Source organism: Vollenhovia emeryi, unplaced genomic scaffold, assembly GCF_000949405.1.
Source record: "Vollenhovia emeryi isolate VEMERY1.0 unplaced genomic scaffold, V.emery_V1.0 DF939126.1, whole genome shotgun sequence".
NCBI classification, from domain to species: Eukaryota; Metazoa; Arthropoda; class Insecta; order Hymenoptera; family Formicidae; genus Vollenhovia; species Vollenhovia emeryi.
The window spans coordinates 3,832,346-3,846,522 of NW_011967240.1; the positions used below are offsets into that span (position 1 = coordinate 3,832,346).

The 14,177-nt window shown below is 41.6% G+C and overlaps 4 protein-coding genes across 9 annotated transcripts; 1 reads left to right on the forward strand and 3 right to left on the reverse strand.

Annotated features, from left to right (window-relative positions):
* Positions 1–1,896: 1,896 nt before the first annotated feature.
* LOC105569085 (39S ribosomal protein L33, mitochondrial) lies at positions 1,897–3,369 on the reverse strand. 2 transcript variants are annotated; one of them, XM_012025254.1, is made up of 3 exons: positions 2,852–3,369; positions 2,502–2,605; positions 1,897–2,170 (listed from the first exon to the last, which is right to left on the reverse strand). In XM_012025254.1, the coding sequence occupies exons 1-3, from the start codon at positions 2,890–2,892 to the stop codon at positions 2,121–2,123; spliced, it is 195 nt and encodes a 64-aa protein (XP_011880644.1). In that variant the 5' UTR covers positions 2,893–3,369; the 3' UTR covers positions 1,897–2,120. The 2 variants fall into 2 exon arrangements, with proteins under 2 accessions (XP_011880644.1, XP_011880643.1); XM_012025253.1 differs by lacking the exon at positions 1,897–2,170 and adding an exon at positions 2,179–2,423.
* A 79-nt stretch (positions 3,370–3,448) lies between these two features.
* On the reverse strand, positions 3,449–7,372 carry LOC105569086 (DNA replication factor Cdt1). The gene is made up of 6 exons (XM_012025255.1): positions 6,444–7,372; positions 6,119–6,371; positions 5,668–6,004; positions 5,400–5,585; positions 4,576–4,826; positions 3,449–4,448 (listed from the first exon to the last, which is right to left on the reverse strand). The coding sequence occupies exons 1-6, from the start codon at positions 7,193–7,195 to the stop codon at positions 4,077–4,079; spliced, it is 2,151 nt and encodes a 716-aa protein (XP_011880645.1). The 5' UTR covers positions 7,196–7,372; the 3' UTR covers positions 3,449–4,076.
* A 198-nt stretch (positions 7,373–7,570) lies between these two features.
* Positions 7,571–8,900, forward strand: LOC105569088 (mpv17-like protein 2). Of its 3 annotated transcripts, none has more exons than XM_012025257.1 (3): positions 7,571–7,609; positions 8,040–8,201; positions 8,267–8,900. In XM_012025257.1, exons 1-3 carry the CDS (start codon positions 7,586–7,588, stop codon positions 8,687–8,689), a joined length of 609 nt encoding a protein of 202 aa, XP_011880647.1. In that variant the 5' UTR covers positions 7,571–7,585; the 3' UTR covers positions 8,690–8,900. The 3 variants fall into 3 exon arrangements, with proteins under 3 accessions (XP_011880647.1, XP_011880649.1, XP_011880648.1); XM_012025259.1 differs by having other exon boundaries at positions 7,603–7,681; XM_012025258.1 differs by lacking the exon at positions 7,571–7,609 and adding an exon at positions 7,619–7,733.
* LOC105569087 (CAS1 domain-containing protein 1) lies at positions 8,598–14,040 on the reverse strand. Of its 3 annotated transcripts, none has more exons than XR_001009474.1 (12): positions 13,244–14,040; positions 13,034–13,130; positions 12,695–12,953; positions 11,365–11,622; positions 11,045–11,280; positions 10,741–10,968; positions 10,323–10,644; positions 9,990–10,229; positions 9,619–9,909; positions 9,322–9,540; positions 8,970–9,212; positions 8,598–8,678 (listed from the first exon to the last, which is right to left on the reverse strand). XR_001009474.1 is itself a non-coding variant. In XM_012025256.1 (11 exons), exons 1-11 carry the CDS (start codon positions 13,356–13,358, stop codon positions 9,087–9,089), a joined length of 2,391 nt encoding a protein of 796 aa, XP_011880646.1. In that variant the 5' UTR covers positions 13,359–14,040; the 3' UTR covers positions 8,909–9,086. The 3 variants fall into 3 exon arrangements, 1 of the variants encoding a protein (XP_011880646.1); XR_001009473.1 differs by having other exon boundaries at positions 8,660–8,678; positions 8,962–9,212; XM_012025256.1 differs by lacking the exon at positions 8,598–8,678 and having other exon boundaries at positions 8,909–9,212.
* Positions 14,041–14,177: the final 137 nt, after the last annotated feature.

Here is a 14,177-nt window from a genome sequence, read left to right on the forward strand (position 1 = left end):
TATTTCCGATTATAAAGCCTGTTGTAAAAGATGGCTGAACTTCATCTTTCACGACTACAACGATGTAGAACGTAATGGCCAACCAATCAGAATTCTGTCACGTGTCCGCTCTCATCAAACGCTAAACTGTACTCTGATTCGTTATCATTCACTTTAATTACGATGTATCTCACTCTATTGTATATTACTTTGTTGTACAACACTTACTACCGCTTCTACTCCTACAACCCTACAACTACGTTTACGCAATTGTAGAATAGCCTTTATACTTTTATACCTTTTTTACTGTCGAGTTTTAAGTATGCACGCGTTTCTTCGAATCCTTTATCGTGGCAAAAACCGTGGCGCGGCGGATAAATAAAACGGAAGCCGTGGGCACTCGCCACGGTAAATATCCAACTCCATTGCGAGCGGCGTTGCGAGAAGCGCCAGAGAGAAAACCGGGTGATTTGGGAGGAGAGGGGCAATGACGGATGGAAATGCGCAGGAAAGAGTTGTAAAAAATAACGCAGTTAATTAGCAGCGAGGCCACTTTAGCGGGCTCGCGCCCACTATTAACAAGCATGGAGAGTAACTCGCGCGGATGCGAAAAAACACCCTCGAACGCGAGGCAACTGAAACGCTCCCGGAAAACCAGCCTCCTTTCGCATCTGTTTTCTTCCCCCCCCCCCCCTCCTCTCTCTCCTCCTCTCTCCTTTCTCCTATATTTCCCGCGATTCTGCACAAACTCTCTACTGGTATTTTTCCCATTTGCACGCTTTTTCTTTCTTACAATTAGCGTCACAATTACAGACTACTCCATTTGCGAAGCGAGAATTCCATGTAACGAGTTGGTAACCGAATCGTCGGTTTCCGATGAATGACTGAACTAAATAAGTCATTTTAATGTGTATTCTTGATGACAAAAGCTTCAAATTGGTATTATTGCTAAGAATTAATCTTGCGAAATGTAAAACGCGTGATGCGTTTCGAAACGAACGTGTTAAAAGGCTATAGTGTCCTCGTCGCGCGGCCGAAATGCCGTTTTACGATTATACGCTTGCGTGCTGCGTGCTGCGTGCGTGCATGCGCGTCCAGGAGGAAGTTGGCAAGTTTTTTCTTCAAAGGGAGAGAAAGAGGGAGATGGGAAAAAGCGGGGAAGATTTCGAATCTCGCCAACTGTCACGCGCACAATCGCGAAAGATAGAGAGACGATTCTCCGGGATGTAACCCCTTCTGTGTGCGGTTTCCCCTCCTTTCCTCTGGACAATGGTCTCGGCCGAGGAGAAATTGAATTTGTAACATCAGTAAAACTGCACGACTTTGCCGCTCCCGTACCGCAAGCAAAACCGAGAGAGGAACGAGAAGGAAATGAAGACGAGAAAGAGAGAGGGCGAAAGAGCAAGAGGTACTGAGAGAAGTCTTTGGCATCGAGAGAAGGATGAAAAGTCTAAGCGGGCGCGAGATAAAGAGAGAGATAGAGAGAGAGCGAGAGAGGGGAGGGGAGAGAGAGAAAGCGGATCGTGTTTCACGCCTGGCGGATTCTGAACCGTTTGAAACCCAGGTGGAAATAATACAACTTTGTGTTCCTTGTTAAGGATCAAAGGAAATCTACCCCCAATCTCGATGTCGAGACTCTTGGCTGGTCTCTCGCCGAGTCTCTCTTCGTCTCTTTCGCTTTCTGTCCTTTCGACCGACATGACCGACATGAAACTTGGACAAAATGTTTGCTCGTTGCATATTTTACTCAACTTTCAATGTAAAGTGAGATCGATAAGGTTTTTTTTACTTCTTTTTAATAGAAGTATGAAATTATAATATTAAACGTTAGGTGTCAAATGACAAATTGTTACATTTGAAATTACCGCCAATAACTATAAGGATTCTGTGAATAAGAAGACATGGAAAACAACCGATATCTTTATAACAAGATCATCTCTTATAGTGTAATTTTTTATTTATTTACAGCCATTTATGTTACAAAATCTCTCGTCTGTTATTAGTTTTTATTGGTATTTGTATAACATAAGTTTGTATTTTATCTATAAAAGATTAGATACAAATACGCTTTCTAATTCTGATGTATGTCAAACACAGAAATTTTGTAAATAGTTAGTCAAATACACCGCAACATTTGCGGATTATAAGCTATGTAATTTTCTCGTTTCTCTATACAGCACCTTCTGCTGAACTGTAAAGGAAAATAATTTTTTCCCCCTTTACATTTAATCATGTTCTTTTGCATACGTGTGTGTAGGTACACGTACACCGAGAAAACTCCTACATTATGAGATAGGACTCTAATATGAGACAGGTAGGTTTTCAACGTCCAAATTCAAGCACAAATCTCTTTTGCAACGACTACGCAATCCAACAATCAATCTTCCACTAAACAGATTTCACTCCAAGAGAAATAAATTCATGGTAGAACCAACAAATGATGCCTATTAATTTAGCAAAAACATATCATGTTAAGATTCTATCTCATAATAAGGGACTTTCCTCTATAAATGGTTACTTACCCAGAGGATCAAAGTGTATAAATTCTAATTTGTCAGCTAATCTTTCTCTTATACGCACCAATCGGTGGCCGGTTACAGCACTTTGCGTAAGGACTATGAGGTGCCTATAGAACGAGAAATTCATAACAAATATATATTTTAATCGATAATACATTAGGTATGTCTAATCTCTCCTACTATCGGCGCTTTATAAAGCATAAAACGTTGACACGTATTTCAAAATTATTCCTACCGGAAATCGACATTTTACCTCGTGATTGTAAATTTCTTAATACTTAAACGTTTAGATGTACGGATACATATTCCAACCTCAAATTTTGAGGTTCAATTTGATCAATAGCCTTACTTACTTGCTCTTTGCCTTTTTCAACAGCATGTTTGTCAAGAACATGGTGAATGCCCTTTAATTGTACGACTCAAGAAACTGCTTACGCTATATTGCGAATAGACAGTAATATATTCCAGTAAGTACAACGAAATCGTGCTGTTCAATACGAAAAAAGAGGTTAGGAACTATCCGAGCACATACATATACACACATACTTGAAAATAGGTCGATAATACAAGCTCACTGCAGTAGTTGTTAAGTTACTACGCGAGATATCGCTGCGCGATGAATCTTCCATAACAATTGCAGATACAAACATAGCGACACGCCCTCTGTAGAGCGCGCACATCTGCATTATCCGCTCAGCCCAAACGTGGACATTGGCTACGTAGTTCATGTCCACGTTCTCAATGTCCACAGAGGACGCATCGCGTCCGAGGATCACTCTATGCGCTCTATGCTACCTTGTTTGCTTTTTAAAAATTGTAAGGTTTTCTATTTACTTTCACAATGAAAAACTTGCACATACACAATACAAATGATACAATATTATGTACGTCAAGACCATGTTAACAATCGTGTAAAAATAACTACGGTAAATTTTAATCAAGTTTAAATGTTACATTGATAAACGTATTTTAATAAAATACATGTACATGTCATATGTGGCATGCGTAATACACAATATATATATAATTACAATTTTCGATAGCTTTATTAATAAATATCAATATCAAGTATCAAAAGCATTGCATACATCGTCAGCGGGTTTGCTTGAGAAATTTAAGAAGCCTTTTACAATACAACTGTAATACCGAAAATAACATTGACATTTTTCTGAAAATAACTTCGTACTATATATGTATATTATACATTGAATATGTCATTGCATTTTGCTGAATAAACAAACCTTCAATTTAATAAAGGAAAATAATCTCTATAATAGGAAAAGTAAATGTTAAATGTGTGCCATGCGTATCCCCATTTGTTACAATTTATTTCGTACTTTATAGTTATCAAAGATGCTCTGTGAAGTGTAAAGAACAAATGGTAAGTCATCAATTACACGTGCTAGTGTGTGTATATGTCTAGCAAGATGCATTATACAATCATCTTTTCATCACGATATAGATGTAAGTATGCAAAAAAATGAAGCGTTTCCAACTTAAATATAGCAATATAATTAGTTTCACAACTAGGTGAAGTGTGCAGACATATTCGAAAAAAACTATATCAGAATGTACAAATTAGGATGACGTCGTGACTTTATCATTGGCCAAAATTTCTAATTGTTTAATTATTTTAGCGAGTTCAACGTTTTTATCTAATTTCAAATAATCCACCTTTCGTACGTTATGTATACTGGTCCACGTAGGTAGGAGTTTGCACAGCTGTCTTATATGCTCCTCCATTTCTTGCAACGTTAATTTCGTTCTGAAAGAGTTGTCCAATTTTTGCATAACTACTTCCATTGGTAAAACGCCCTTCTTCTCCGCCACGAAAATATTGCGAAGAAGCTTCGCTAATTCGGGAAGTCTGGAATACAGTGCAGCCTCCTTGTCTGCATTCGGTGGTCTCGTCATTGCTTCCAATGCCTTAGCCGCTTGCTTAGCACGCACCTACAATAATTACAATTTAAAAGAGAGCAATAATGCGTTGTTAACATTTTGCAATAAATGTCACACCTTTCTGTCAGTCTCTCCTAAAGAGGTTTCTTACTTCTCGAGTGGTGCCATTGATTCTTACCTTTTCGAGCAGTGCCTTGGGGATGCCTTTAAATAGCGTACTAAGATGATCAGTAATTTGTATGGATGGCGTATTCGGCGGAGTGGCCACAATGGCGATGTTAACTTTTGGAATGCCATCCTCTGTTGTTTGGGTTGTGGAATCTTCTGTAGAAGATGGCGATTTGGACTTGGAAGTTAGATTTGCTTCGGCGAGCTTTTGCAATGCCTTCTCCATACGTGTACCACAATGGAACAAAGATTTAGCTTTGTCTGTAAAAGAAAAAAAAATTAAAACAGGAATAACGCGAATGGCGTGTATATCTTACAACTGTGTTTTGTCCATTACGAGACACAATATACGGAGAAACCTACATATTCTACGAATAACTTGGTCCTTTCGAAGCGATACTTTAAATCCATTTTCTAGAATTAATTGATTAATAAAGAATCGGGTTGAGTTGCGCATAATGCGAGGACGCATAATGCAACTGTTCAAGTATTACGCGTAAGCAGTAGCTTTATACCGATTGCGTTACGTGCTGATTAATCAATAAAGTTTTGCAACAGCTGAGTGAAAACCGAGTTTCACAAACACAGTTTATGCAAACGCATTATTATTTACTCCTTTCGTGCAATTTTTTGACCCATTTAAAGTCGTCGACCAGATTAAGACTGTATACTCTAAATGTTATTCCGATATTTTGTGATATTCGGATACTCTTCTGGCACATCAAGTGCGCACATAATGACAATAATAGTTTTAATAGCTCCTCGTAGTAGCTATAGAAAAATATTTTCTTGATACAAAATTCCTATTACTACCGCCAATATCGCAACTCTTACCAAGAACATCTCTAGCGCTTTGCTTTTCAACGTGAGGTGGTCGCGGTAACACAGCTTGCTCAATTTGCTTGCAAGACTCCACATTGAACTCGGGATGCCAGCGTACTATTTTCTCTCTCGGTATATTCATCAAACTCGGTGACTCAAAGCTCAACAAAAATTTCTCGTGTTCATTCTTCACCCTCTCTACAACAAAGCGAATTTACAGATACGTAATATTACGTTTGGCGAGACGATTATAAAACCATTTCAGAGGAATAATCTGCACCTAGCAAAGCGTTGTAAAATTTCTTCCTTCTTTCCAGCAATATCGTCGGGCTCATATTACTTTCGGACGCAGTTTTCAATACGTTATCCGCATCAGGCGTATTTCTGCCATTAATTTTCTCAACTACAGGTGTTAGAACCAGCTCGTATTTTTCTTGCTTAGACACCGAACCAAAATTTCGATGTTTCTCCTGATGATAAGTATAAGCGTCAGGGTAAACCGTTTTTATTTTAGCTAGATGCTCCAGTGTAAAGTTACGACGTAGCAACTCTTGAACAGCAGGTTTCAGTTTATTGAACGTTATCAATTCTTTTCTGTTAAACAGCATGGCCGAGACCTAGAAAAATTGAACACTTTATTTAAAAACATAGAAACGTAAACAACACCTTGACATAACATGAGAAAAAATGTGTTTGTTAGTGAAAATATATGAGATTTGCAAGGACACTACCGTATCTACACTTCTGAATATTTCAGCTAGAAATCGGTAGTTGTAAGGCAATGTCAATCCAGATATCTCGCTTTCGGCCAGGGACAGATATCTCTGATAGGCCTTACTAGGACTGGATTTTCCTGGACTCTGCGTCGTTTCTTTGGGCTCAAACAAAATTCGTCTCTGAGGACTCATGATCGCCTTTGAGAGATCTTCGTTCTTGGTTGGAGTCAACAATCCCTTGGTCGGAGATTTATATGTCTTTTGTGGACTTGACGTGCAAGAGAAGAGAAGCAGAATGTTAGGGATATACTTGACAATGAAATTGCAACAGGATGCTCACCTTACAGGGATTTCCAGTTCCACCTTGTCAAACTTTTGCATCTGAGGCTGCTTTTGCTGATTCTGCAACTGCTCCAATGTCCGATCGGAATTTGCAATTCGCCGCGTTATGGCTTTCAATTCTGCCAATCTGGAGGACTTGTTGATTCGGTTTTTGATGTCGGTCAAACTCAAATTTTCACTCCTCGCAAGTTTTTCCATCGTCGACAGCTTGGTTGACGACGGGGGAGTGAGAGAACCGCTGGCAGGTAATTTCTCTTCGGCCTCGCTCGTCAGGTTGTCCCTCGAAACGGCGGGTGCTTTCTTGGGGGTCTGCGGCTTCTTCTTCGGGCTAAGCGCACCTTTCTTCTCGAAGGGAACTTTCTTGGCCTCCGGATCGCTGGCCACCTTGGAGAAGCTATCTCTTATGTCTGTCTGGCTTCCATCCGTGGAAGGCAGTGTGCGAGAGCGAGTGGCTCGCGCCTTGGGTCTGCCCGTTCTCTCGGGGGCCGCTCTCGAGGAGTCGAACCGAATATTGCGCACCGCCTTGTTTACCCGAGCGCCTTCCTTCGACACGACTTTCGGGCTGACTCCTGCCCGAGGGAAACTTGCCTCGTCCGAGGACGCCGCGGGCCGCTCCGAGTTGCCGACACTCTGCGCTATCGGCGCTTGGTTAACCCCCTCCCGCAACAAAATCTTAGACTTGCCGCGTAAATCGTCGCACGCCTGCCGTTTGCGCGTATTAAAGTAAGCGGTCACTGACGGCTGCGACATAGCTACCTTACGTACACCGATCTCGCAAATGCGCACAGGTTATTAACTCGGGTGCCTCGGTGTCTTACCTGCGCCTCGCCGTGTCACGCGAAAGCCCGCCTTTTTGTCCCGTTGGCGCGAAACAACGTCGCTGAGCCGTTAGCAGCCGTTAGGTGGTCAGCTGATTACGAAGCAACCATAGACATACACGAAACATAGACCAGGGCTAAATAACTTGCGTGTAATTTGTGTTACCAGTGTTCGTAGCGCCACCTACCTTACCACCGGGCCTACAAGAAACTGAAAACCAATATGGTATCTTACCGCTAGACCCCCCCCCCCTGTAGTCAATCAGGTTCGTGCGCAAACTAGACAACCAATCACGTTCGACTGCCACTTGGCGCTCGGCGAATGGTCGCGCGAGTCCATCCGTCGGTAACGTCGAGCTACAAACGTTCCTAACTTAACCCCAACTCTCAACTAACCTAATAAACATTTTGCAACAATGTAATCGGTTCTTTAATTTAACGCGGGCGCACGTGGCTTCAACCACCTTGGTGTTTGTAGTCTATAATTTCTATTGCAATAAATACCAGATTATATTGGTCACCGTCAATTAATAAGCTCGTGCATTTTATATATAATATGCGTGTCAAATAACTCCCGATGTCGATACTTTCTATTCATGGATAATGTAACAATAGTATATTACAACTCTGACACATATATGAATTATATATTTTGTATGCATGTGGCAAAATGAATAGCAAGGTTTCAAATAAAGACAAACGGTGTACCGTTTACGCTTTGGAGTGACGCAGCAGTCGCAAGGTGCAGCAACCAATAATAGCGTTTTGCATTTTAGGCAATAAACATCGCGAGAGGAATGGGACTGTCCTTTGGTAGGATAAATCACTTAAAAGAACGCATGTTCTCTCCGAAAAATTTGTTGTACACAAATATCGGCCTGTCGATTTCTCTCTCCGGCCTAGGAGACGTTTTGGAGCAACATCACGAGATATTAAAGGTTCGTTAACTGCAGCCTTCATTGTATCTTACGATGTCGGATAATCACTCTTCTGTGTCCTTCAGGGCGAATGGGACAGATGGTGTTTCACCAGAACGAGAAATATGTCCTTATCTGGCATGTCCATCGGAATAGTTTGTCATTACTGGTATAATTTTTTAGACGCCAGAATGGCTGGACGCACCATCGGTATGGTTTTGAAAAAAGTGGTTGTAGATCAACTAATTGGCTCGCCCCTCTGTATAAGCACTTTCTTTTTAACGCTGGCCCTACTCGAGAATAGCAGTTTCGCTGAATTTAAAGATGAAATCAGAAGCAAAGCGCACAAACTGTACATAGCAGAATGGATCATATGGCCGCCGGCCCAAGTCATTAACTTTTACTTTCTTCCCACGCGATACAGGGTGTTTTACGATAATACGATATCTCTCGGTTATGATGTGTACACCAGCCATGTGAAACACAATGGCCAGGCAGCTAATAGATGATACTATTTCAATTAGTAAGGTATTTTGCAAAATTACAAATACAAAATACAATTTAGACAACAAATGAAACAGGACTTGCTTTCCTTACACTGTATATGTATATATACATTTATTAGACTACAAAGTTGAATAATTTTACAAGCTTGTAAATACACAAGTTGTGTAAGATACAAAATCGAACTAAAAAATTGCAATAAATGTTTGAAATATATGATCCAGTTCCAGTTTTCATCTTTTATTGTAAGAAAAGCATGATACAGATCGATACTTACTTACTTACTTAGTTTTACTTATTAATCTTTCCTTCAACTGGCCTATGATATGAAAAATTCTCCTCGTACCCGTTAATACTGCTAATATCTTTGATTTTGATGCATTGGATGGCAATCAGAATTGTTTAAAACATTCCATCGTGAATGCCGATAGGTACCAACACAGCTATAAAGAGCAGCAAATTGCGTGCTACTAGCTTCCAATCGTTCGGTACTGCGTACGGTGCCAAAACGTGCGTCAATCTGTGAATCTAAACGATAGAGTCTCCGTAAGAGCAAGTAGTTTTTGTTCTACAATTGTCATTGAAATTATCATCTTTATTTTCCATTAATGTGAAAGAAATATTTTGTTTTATTTACTTCGTGACTGGCGCAGATGAAAATAAACGACGTAACCAATAGATTCAGCACTGGGAATCTGGGTAATAGTACAAGTACTCCGTGCGAATCTGCCGCCAACCATATATGACCTTGCGCCACCAATGTTTCCAAGCTCATTCTACCCAATCCAGCTAAAAGTGCAGAGTGTTTCCCCCGCAATGCCAATGATGCGTTTCGGAGAGCAATGTATCCTATAATCTAATAACAAGTAATATTAATAATGAAATAGCAATGAAGTGAGTTCAACGAGTGGACAGTTAGCGGAAGTAAATTTACCGGAATAAACGCGACATAAGAATGAATTTCCTCGCACTCGGACACAGAGTGACATAAAATCGTGAAAGTAGTATACGCCACTAAGGAGACCAGTGCCAGTACAGAAGATAACGCGGTGCCCGGGATGTGATCTATTCTCTGAAGAGCGACGAGAGCAGCTCCGAAGGTCAAGCCCCAGACTACGCTGTATCTGTCGACTCTCCAACGGGACCACCATTCGCGGATATCGTCATCAGTCGTCACGAATAATGCTTTCCAAGGTCTCGTGACGAAGACTTTCTCAAAAAACACCTGCGCTGATGAAATACGTTATATTTTGGCATTACTTTGAAACGTAGTATACGTTCACCGGTACAAGTTGTTTATATTACCTCCGACATGTACAGTATGGTAATTATCGATACAAGACCCAAGAGTTTCAAAGCGAAGTACAACAAGGCTCTGGGTCCGTATTCCGCCAAACTTCCAGAATATATTCTGGGTGGTAACCAAGCCAGAAAATAAATCACTAGAAACCGGAACGATACCAGTGGTACGAAATGATAAAATTGATACGGCCTGTTCATGCAAAGGCATAAGGATACTGTTAACAGGTTTAATCGAAACATGACCTGAAACAGTAACCAGATTGGATCTTGCGGATTCTCTTTTGCGAAAGTCGCATCTTTAACGGTTTATGCACAAACCACTTTTCTAATACGCACTCTAGCAAATCGGACGAGAGACACGTCGCCAGTTTGCCAAAAGTAATAAAAGTGTCCATATCCAGAGAGAAATAAGTAGGCAGAATTAATTAATCTTAAATACATGTAGATCGGCAAGACGTTTTTGGCACCGGTGACATGGTAGATGAGCACTACCGCTTGCATCAGACCTCTCCATTCGTCCGTTTGTTCTCTGTTTAACACTCTCGGTCCTCTCTCGCGATCCTCGGTGAGAAATAATCCGAGAGCCAGGATATAGCCGAGCGGTAGCCAAAAACTGAATTCACTGTAATACTTGTTCTCCTTCATGAAAAAGTTGGTTCTACGAGTCAAGTGCGAGAAAAGGAAGAAATTACTATAAAGCTGTTGGCGATATGAAGACAAAGTTAATGAATCTCGTCAAGCGAGGACCACTTACCTATCACACAAGTAAAAATACGCTAATATAATAGAAAAGAGGGCTAGCGATGTAACGAGGGTGTAGAAATCTTGTACCTCAGGCTGCTTAACTTGAATGACCTCCGAGGTACCTGCCGAGGTGTCTTCCGTATCTTCTACTTCCTCGGTAGTGACGTGAGAATACGACACCTCGGAACGATACTTGCATAATTTCCTGTGCAGCCACACTCCCCCTCCTATTGTCAAGCTACATATAAAGGAGCGTTAGTTATTCTCTGCGAGAAAGATACTAAATTAAAACGTACCGAAGTGAAAATAATTACAATAATGCGAGCGCAGACAGACTTAACAATTGTAGAGTAGTTGCCGATTCGGGATAACTGCAACAACTGCCGTCATCAAAGTTCATATGATCGTTGCAGTATGTGTTTAACAGTATTTGAACTTTATGACGAAGTGACAATGGACTCGCCAAATAACCATCCGGACTCTGCTCGAGAACACCGGTCCCGACCAGCTTGCTGCTATGCCATACACGAGCCTCGCTATGAGACAATATCTGCGTACGGTGATTATAGAGCATTTATCCTTTCCCTCGTATGCGTATGTGTATGTTGAGATAAATGTATCGTCGATGTTATACCTTCTCGGCTGCTTTATTGCACAAGTTGATCTGTTTGTTGTCTAAACTCAACAGCTGCGCAGGCAGTCTTTCCTTGAGCACAGGATCTTGCAAGAGCCATAGAAACTGGGATCCCTTCTTGGCCAAAAAGTCTATCGGCTGTACCAATCGAATCAAGCCAGTGTTATATTCCGAATAGAGTTGCGTATCGCTGTTGTTGTTTGCAAGAATCGTAGCCGCGGCGGACCCGGCGACAATTACACTAGGTGCGTCTGTCTTCTGCGGCGTGAAAGAATGCACAAATTTTACCATTCGTTCAATCTCTCCATACACATGTTTATTTGCTGTACGATATCCCTGGCAAAAAAGTTTCACGAGTGTTTGTATAGCGTCTGCAGGAGTTCGTTGAGAGTTTGGAAACGGCCAATAGACAATTTGTAGAGCGAAAATTGCAACGCTGCGGCGTTTGGAAGACGTTTGTATATAGCATTTTTGAACCTGGCGTTGTACAACTTTTACGAAACGTTATATACAGTATTTTATAAGCGTTCAAAACACAACGGCGTTGAGCAAGCATTCTCATAAAGTTTGAAAGCGTATGAACTTTTAAAAAACCTTTATTTACCGGTTATCAATGCTTTTAAAGCTTGTTATTTTCGCCACCCTGGCAAAAATAAAAAGTTTCACAAGTATTTGTATAGCGTTTACGTGAGCGTCTGCAGGAGTTCGTTGAGTTTAGAAACGGCCAATAGAGAATTTGTAGAGCGAAAATTGCAACGCTGCGGTATTTAGAAGACGTTTGTATATAGCATTTTTTAACTTGGCGTTGTAGAACTTTTATGAAACGTTATATACAGTATTTTATAAGCGTTCTGAAAGCGTTCGAAACACAACGGCGTTGTGTAAGCATTCTCGTAGTTTGAAAGCGTATGAACCTTTAAAAAACCTTCATTTAACGGTTAACAACGCTTTATAAAGCTTGTTATTTTCGCCACCCTGGCAAAAATAAGAAGTTTCACGAGTGTTTGTATAGCATTTACGTGAGCGTCTGCAGGAGTTCGTTGAGTTTAGAAACGGCCAATAGAGAATTTGTAGAGCGAACATTGCAACGCTGCGGCGTCTAGAAGACGTTTGTATATAGCATTTGTGAACTTGGCGTTGTAGAACTTTTATGAAACGTTACATACAGTATTTTATAAGCGTTCTGAAAGCGTTCGAAACACAACGGCGTTGTGCAAGCATTCTCATTAAGTTTGAAAGCGTATGAACCTTTAAAAAACCTTAAATTGACGGTTATCAACGCTTTATAAAGCTTGTTATTCTCGCCAGGGATATATTAAACGCGTCCTACCATCCAGCCTCTGAGATCTGCTATCATGGAATTATCGAGTCGCGGCCTCCACAGAAATTGTACGTTCAACTTGAGCTGCCCGTCATTGAAACCCAAGTCAGAGTTCTCCGGCAGTTCCGTGAGGTCCGATGCTTTGCCGTCGATCATAAATTGCGAAACGAAAGATTTATACAATTGCCTTACTCTAGCGTCGCCGGTGAACACAAAATGATTATGGTGGCCCATGAAAGCTAGATATCTCATACATCTTCTGCTGTCTCTGCAAATTTGTACGGAACTCTTGTAGGTGTACAACAGTTACCTCCTCCCTTCGAATACAGTTGAAAGTAACAATCTTACGTTTGCGTATAATGGTGCATCATACACCCGTACGGTTGCCATTCCTTGTCGCCTTTGTATCTGCCTTCTGTCAGCAACCATTTGCAAGAATCGCTACCTGTGCAGAAATTGATCGGGAATGAAACACGCGGGACGCAACATCGTCGCCTCTAAACCGCCACTTTCACGGTTATCGGTATTCGATACTTGGTAAACATTTGGGAACTGTACCATAAATAAGATGTATGACGCCATGATATATAATAAAGCAGATAACAAGCGCGGTAGTTAGTTTTTTGGCACTTGTTATCGTTATTAGGCTAATAAAATGTTCCGCCGATGTCATGAAGGGACTCGAGGTCGGTTACATCGACGCTGCAGAGTAAGACGGACGCCTCTGTGATTTCGCACCTGCGTCGAACACGAGCGGCAGTACCCGAGCCGTGTCTCGCGTACCTAATCGCAATGCTCCTGCCTTCGACAAGCGGCAACGTGATAAAGGTATCGCGGTTGATTGATGCGTAAACGTCACGCCACCGCGTGTCGGGTACAGTCGACGGCGTTCGCGTCAGCGTCGCGACGCGGCCGATGAATTTTCGAAACGGACACGAGTCCCCACGTCTCAGGCAAATCCCGCGCTTCCCGCGGTTAATTTATACAGCGTCTACGTTGGCGCGTCACATCTTTTGTCGCTGCCTCTTCTCGGCGGGGCAAGAGTGAATCACGCGTTTGTTTTCTGCCTCGTAAGCGTTCCAGGTGCAGAAAGTGCACGAGGTGCTGCCGTAAGCTGCGGATACGTAGGCCGTGCGTTCTTTTAGGCATCGGATACAGCAGTTTTTGCAGTAATTCATTCTTTTAGCCCGACTGCGCAGTCGACTGCACCGCAGATTTCCGTCAGCCGGCAAATCCGATGCGCAGCGGTTGCCAAATCCGATGCCTAAAAGAACGCACCCAGGCTGTTTTCCCTCTGGGAGACACGCACCGACACAAGTCAACACACTTACACACTCGAACACAGTTTGTCGTGGATAAATGGAACGCAATAAGTATGTATGTATGTACATACAATGGCCTAGTTTACATCGTGCACTTGATACGCGCATTAAATAATAAGAAATAGTAAATAACTAGTGAATTGGTTTAGTCATTGGCTGATCAGTTCATA

Bases quoted from the DNA above. Each gene is read 5' to 3' on its own strand.
- LOC105569086 (XM_012025255.1), bottom strand. From the start codon at position 7,195: ATGTCGCAGCCGTCAGTGACCGCTTACTTTAATACGCGCAAACGGCAG. The intron at 6,005-6,118 runs GTAGTGTCCTTG...CAATTTTTCTAG, and splicing joins TATTCAGAAGTGTAGATACG to GTCTCGGCCATGCTGTTTAA. The intron at 4,449-4,575 runs GTAAGAATCAAT...TAATTATTGTAG, and splicing joins CCAAGGCACTGCTCGAAAAG to GTGCGTGCTAAGCAAGCGGC.
- LOC105569087 (XM_012025256.1), bottom strand. From the start codon at position 13,358: ATGACATCGGCGGAACATTTTATTAGCCTAATAACGATAACAAGTGCC. The intron at 10,969-11,044 runs GTAATTATTTTC...CTTTATATGTAG, and splicing joins CTGTCTGCGCTCGCATTATT to CTTGACAATAGGAGGGGGAG. The intron at 10,230-10,322 runs GTGCGTATTAGA...TTACTGTTTCAG, and splicing joins CTCTCGTCCGATTTGCTAGA to GTCATGTTTCGATTAAACCT.
- LOC105569085 (XM_012025253.1), bottom strand. From the start codon at position 2,892: ATGTTCTTGACAAACATGCTGTTGAAAAAGGCAAAGAGCAA. The intron at 2,606-2,851 runs GTAAGTAAGGCT...CTCGTTCTATAG, and splicing joins TTGAAAAAGGCAAAGAGCAA to GCACCTCATAGTCCTTACGC. The intron at 2,424-2,501 runs GTAAGTAACCAT...CTAAATTAATAG, and splicing joins TATACACTTTGATCCTCTGG to GCATCATTTGTTGGTTCTAC.
- LOC105569088 (XM_012025257.1), top strand. From the start codon at position 7,586: ATGGTCGCGCGAGTCCATCCGTCG. The intron at 7,610-8,039 runs GTAACGTCGAGC...TTTGCATTTTAG, and splicing joins TCGCGCGAGTCCATCCGTCG to GCAATAAACATCGCGAGAGG. The intron at 8,202-8,266 runs GTTCGTTAACTG...TGTGTCCTTCAG, and splicing joins AACATCACGAGATATTAAAG to GGCGAATGGGACAGATGGTG.